This window comes from Capra hircus, chromosome 3 (assembly GCF_001704415.2).
Source record: "Capra hircus breed San Clemente chromosome 3, ASM170441v1, whole genome shotgun sequence".
Taxonomy (NCBI): domain Eukaryota; kingdom Metazoa; phylum Chordata; class Mammalia; order Artiodactyla; family Bovidae; genus Capra; species Capra hircus.
The window spans coordinates 109,456,286-109,461,296 of NC_030810.1; the positions used below are offsets into that span (position 1 = coordinate 109,456,286).

Consider the following 5,011-nt stretch of genomic DNA (forward strand, 5'->3'; position numbering starts at 1 on the left):
TGACTGTGCTTTCAACACATCCTGTTCACTGATCACACTCTCTCTAAGGCTTTAGAGCTTAATATCTACTTGACATTTTAGTTGATCTTTCAACCCATTGCTTCAAACCGGTGTTACACAGCCCACTTTTCTGCCATTAACAAAGTGGAAACAATCAGCCACCCTCTTGCTTATTATTCCCTACCAGCTTTCTACCTGGTGAGCAGCCCCTGACCATGTCCCTGGTGGTAACCTCTCAGATGAACAGAGAGTATAGGAGAATGATGTTAAAAACAAAACTCAAGTCAGGGAAACTCTTAATTCTTTAATTCAGGCTTGTCACCAAATTGTGCAACTCTGTCTAGGTAAAGGAAGAATGATAGGATCAATTTTGTGTGTGTGTGATTGCAAAAATACCCAGAATATGACAGGCTATATATCAAACTACCAAAGATTCTAAGCAAGGGTTTTTTTGCCAATAGCACGGCAAAGGGCATCCTTGACCTCTTTGTTCCTTAGAGTGTACACCACAGGATTAAGGAGAGGAGTGAAAACTGTGTAAGTCACTGAAATCAGCTGGTCCTGATCCCTCATGTTCTCTGACTTGGGCTTGAGGTAGGCGATAGAGGCACAGCCATAATGGACAATGACCACCGTGAGATGGGAGGCACAGGTTGCAAAAGCCTTCTTCCGGCCCTCAGCAGAAGCAATCTTGAGGATGGTGGAGATGATGGGGATATACGAGATGAAGACCAAAACCATGGGCACCACAATGACGAGTGAGCTGACAAGGAAATTAATTATGTCGTGTATAGTGGTGTTGGCACAGGAGAGTTTCATAACTGGGCGGATATCACAGAAATAATGGGCCACCTTTCTGTAACAAAAGGGCAGCCTGAACACAGAGGAAATCTGAATTGTGGCCACAAACAACCCAATGCTGCAGGCCCCCCATACCAGCTGGGCACACACCCTCTTATTCATGATGATCATGTACCTCAAGGGGTTGCAGATGGCCACATAGCGGTCATATCCCATCGCTGTGAGCAGAAAGCAGTTGTTGATGGCCAAAGTGATAAAAAAGAACATCTGGGTGGCACAGCCAGCCAAGGAGATGGGTTGGCTCAGACCTGCGAGACTGGACAGCATCCGAGGTACAATGACCAATGTGTACAAAGTCTCTGAAGTGGAAAGCACAGTAAGGAAGAAGTACATGGGGGTGTGAAGGTGTCGATCAATGCTGATAATTGTCACAATGATGACATTGCCAGACAAGGTCAAAAGGTACAAGGTAAGGAAAATCACAAAGAGGGTGAGCTTATGTTCATGAAAACTGGTAAAACCCTGGAAAATAAATTCCCTCACCCCTGTGTGGTTCTCTGTCTTCATCGATAAATTCCAGGAGACTTAGGACAAGCAGTCAGGACACATCAGTGCCCAGCGCTCTGAGCAGGAGAACACAAAGGCAAGGAAATAATTAGGATCTGCTGCTGATGGATGCCTGGTTACTGGGGTCTGCTGTTCACCTAAAAGATAGAAAAACACAATCAGGAAACAGTTTCACATATGGAGGCTTATACAAAAGAATGAATGGAGATGGGATGAGATAGAAGGAAGAAAGGCTGGGTCAAATGTGGAAAAGATTTCCTGGTGTGTTAGAAACAGATGTTGGGAAAAATGGAGGCTGGAGAAATAGGGAATGTGTAGTTAAATTTGGAAAGATTTTCTTTGGATTACAGTTTCAGGTTTGTTTTTTTTTTTTTTTAACTTAAAATAAATGTTCTAACTTTGCCCACAACTCTTCCTCTGTTGTTTAAGGCACAATTTTATCATGTTCTCAAGTATCTTCCCTGTTAAGTTGCCAAACAAGACAACGCTATCTGCTCCAACAAGACATAAGTGTTTGCTTTCTCCCTGTCCCACTTGTTTGCATCTTTCATGAACCCTTTTCACAAATCATTCAGCAGCTTCCAATCTGATGGCCCCCGACCCGACCCCGACACGTGCCATATACACGTTTTTGTTAACAAGCCACTTTGCTTTCTTTATTTTCCCAGACTCCTCTTGCCCAGCAAGACTTCTCAGAACTAAATACGACCTATAGAGCCAAGCTGTCTACAGTGTAGTTCAGTTGCTCAGTGCTGCAGTGTAACTGGTTCTCATGGACAGTGTGTATTTCTGTGTGTTTTCTGCCTTTCATTTGGATTTGGATTTTCACAAGCAGTTTGACTCACTACTAGACTCTGAATTCTCTTTTCTGATGCCTTCAGAATCATAAACAGGTTTCTTAGGGAAACCAGTTTGTACAACTATTTCCTACTGGGGAGTTATTAGGGATCAGAAAGTTTTCATTAATAAAAATGTTTAATAATAATAATATCAATAATAATAGTCCCTTATGTCACTTTTTAGTTTATAGAGAATTTTTACCAATATTATTTAACAGCATAGCAACCTCATATGTTAGATAAGAATTATCTCCATTTTGCAGGTGGGGAAGCTAAAAACACATAGGATTAGGTGATTCAGCGACAATTATTAACTCCTTAGATCCACACTTTTTTTAAAGCCAGTGTAATTTGTTCTGCACCATGAGTGCCTGAGAAACGTCAAGATTACAAAACAGATGAGGAAGAAGATACTTTTGTTTTGCTTTTATTAAAAATAATTAATGCATTTTCCTCACTCTTAGAATGAGATTATATTAGGAAAAACTTGGAAAAGCTGAAAAACTATGTGAAAACTAGAAAAATTTGGAAGTGTCTAAACAAGAGTCCTAAATGCAGTACTTGGATGCAACCTCAAAAACAACAGAATGATCTCTGTTCGTTTCCAAGGCAAACCATTCAACATCACAGTAAACCAAGTCTATGCTTCAACCAATAACGCTGAAGAAGCTGAAGTTGAACGGTTCTATGAAGGCCTACAAGGCCTTTTAGAACTAACACCCAAACAAGATGTCCTTTTCATTATAGGGGACTGGAATGCAAAAGTAGGAAGTCAAGAAACACCTGGAGTAACAGGTAAATTTGGCCTTGGAATGAGGAATGAAGCAGGGCAAAGACTAACAGAGTTTTGCCAAGAAAATGCACTGGTCATAGCAATCACCCTCTTCCAACAACACAAGAGAAGACTCTACACATGGACATCACCAGATGGTCAACACCGAAATCAGATTGATTATATTCTTTGCAGCTAAAGATGGAGGAGCTCTATACAGTCAACAAAAACAAGACCAGGAGCCGACTGTGGCTCAGATCATGAACTCCTTATTACCAAATTCAGACTCAAATTGAAGAAAGTAGGGAAAACCACGAAACCATTCAGGTATGACCTAAATGAAATCCCTTATAATTATACAGTGGAAGTGGGAAATAGATTTAAGGGCCTAGATCTGATAGATAGAGTGCCTGACGAACTGTGGACGGAAGTTCATGACATTGTACAGGAGACAGGGATCAAGACCATCCCCATGAAAAAGAAATACAAAAAAGCAAAATGGCTGTCTGGGGAGGCCTTACAAATAGCTGTGAAAAAAAGAGAAGCGAAAAGCAAAGGAGAAAAGGAAAGATATAAGCATCTGAATGCAGAGTTCCAAAGAATAGCAAAAAAAGATAAGAAAGCCTTCCTCAGCAATCAATGCAAAGAAATAGAGGAAAAGAACAGAGTGGGAAAGACTAGAGATCTCTTCAAGAAAATCAGAGGTACCAAGGGAATATTTCATGCAAAGATGGGCTCAATAAAGGACAGAAATAGTATGGACCTAACAGAAGCAGAAGATATTAAGAAAAGGTGGAAAGAATACACAGAAGAACTATACAAAAAAGATCTTCATGACCCAGATAATCATGATGGTGTGATCACTCACCTAGAGCCAGACATCCTGGAATATGAAGTCAAGTGGGCCTTAGAAAGCATCACTACAAACAAAGCTAGTGGAGGTGATGGAATTCCAGTGGAGCTATTTCAAATCCTGAAAAATGATGCTGTGAAAGTGATGCATTTCAATATGCCAGCAAATATGGAAAACTCAGCAGAGGCCACAGGACTGGAAAAGGTCAGTTTTCATTCCAATCCCTAAGAAAGGCAATGCCAAAGAATGCTCAAACTACTGCACAATTGCACTCATCTCACATGCTAGTAAAGTAATGCTCAAAATTCTCCAAGCCAAGTTTCAGCAATACGTGAACCATAAACTTCCAGATGTTCAAGCTGGTTTTAGAAAAAGCACAGGAACCAGAGATCAAATTGCCAACATATGCTGGATCATCAAAAAAAGCAAGAGAGTTCCAGAAAAACATCTATTTCTGCTTTATTGACTATGCCAAAGCCTTTGACTGGGTGGATCACAATAAACTGTGGAAAATTCTGAAAGTGATGGGAATACCAGACCACCTGACCAGCCTCTTAAGAAACCTATATGCAGGCCAGGAAGCAACAGTTAGAACTGGACATGGAACAACAGACTGGTTCCAAATAGGAAAAGGAGTACATCAAGGCTGTATATTGTCACCCTGCTTATTTAACTTCTATGCAGAGTACATCATGAGAAACGCTGGGCTGGAAGAAAGACAAGCTGGAATCAAGATTACCGGGAGAAATCTCAATAACCTCAGATATGCAGATGACACCACCCTTATGGCAGAAAGTGAAGAGGAACTAAAAAGCCTCTTGATGAAAGTGAAAGTGGAGAGTGAAAAAGTTGGCTTAAATATCAACATTCAGAAAACGAAGATCATGGCATCTGGCCCCATCACTTCATGGGAAATAGATGGGGAAACAGGGGAAACAGTGTCAGACTTTATTTTTGGGAGTTCCAGAATCACTGCAGATGGTGACTGCAGCCATGAAATTAAAAGACTCTTACTCCTTGGAAGAAAAGTTATGACCAACCTAGATAGCATATTGAAAAGCAGAGACATTACTTTGCCAACAAAAGTCTGTCCAGTCAAGGCTATGGTTTTTCCTGTGGTCATGTATGGATGTGAGAGTTGGACTGTGAAGAAAGCTGAGCGCTGAAGAATTGATGCTT

At 40.9% G+C, this 5,011-nt stretch overlaps 1 protein-coding gene across 1 annotated transcript; it reads right to left on the bottom strand.

Moving 5' to 3' along the window:
* LOC102168592 (olfactory receptor 10J1-like) lies at nt 436–1,461 on the bottom strand. The gene has a single exon (XM_005677254.2). The coding sequence runs from the start codon at nt 1,366–1,368 to the stop codon at nt 436–438; it is 933 nt and encodes a 310-aa protein (XP_005677311.1). The 5' UTR covers nt 1,369–1,461.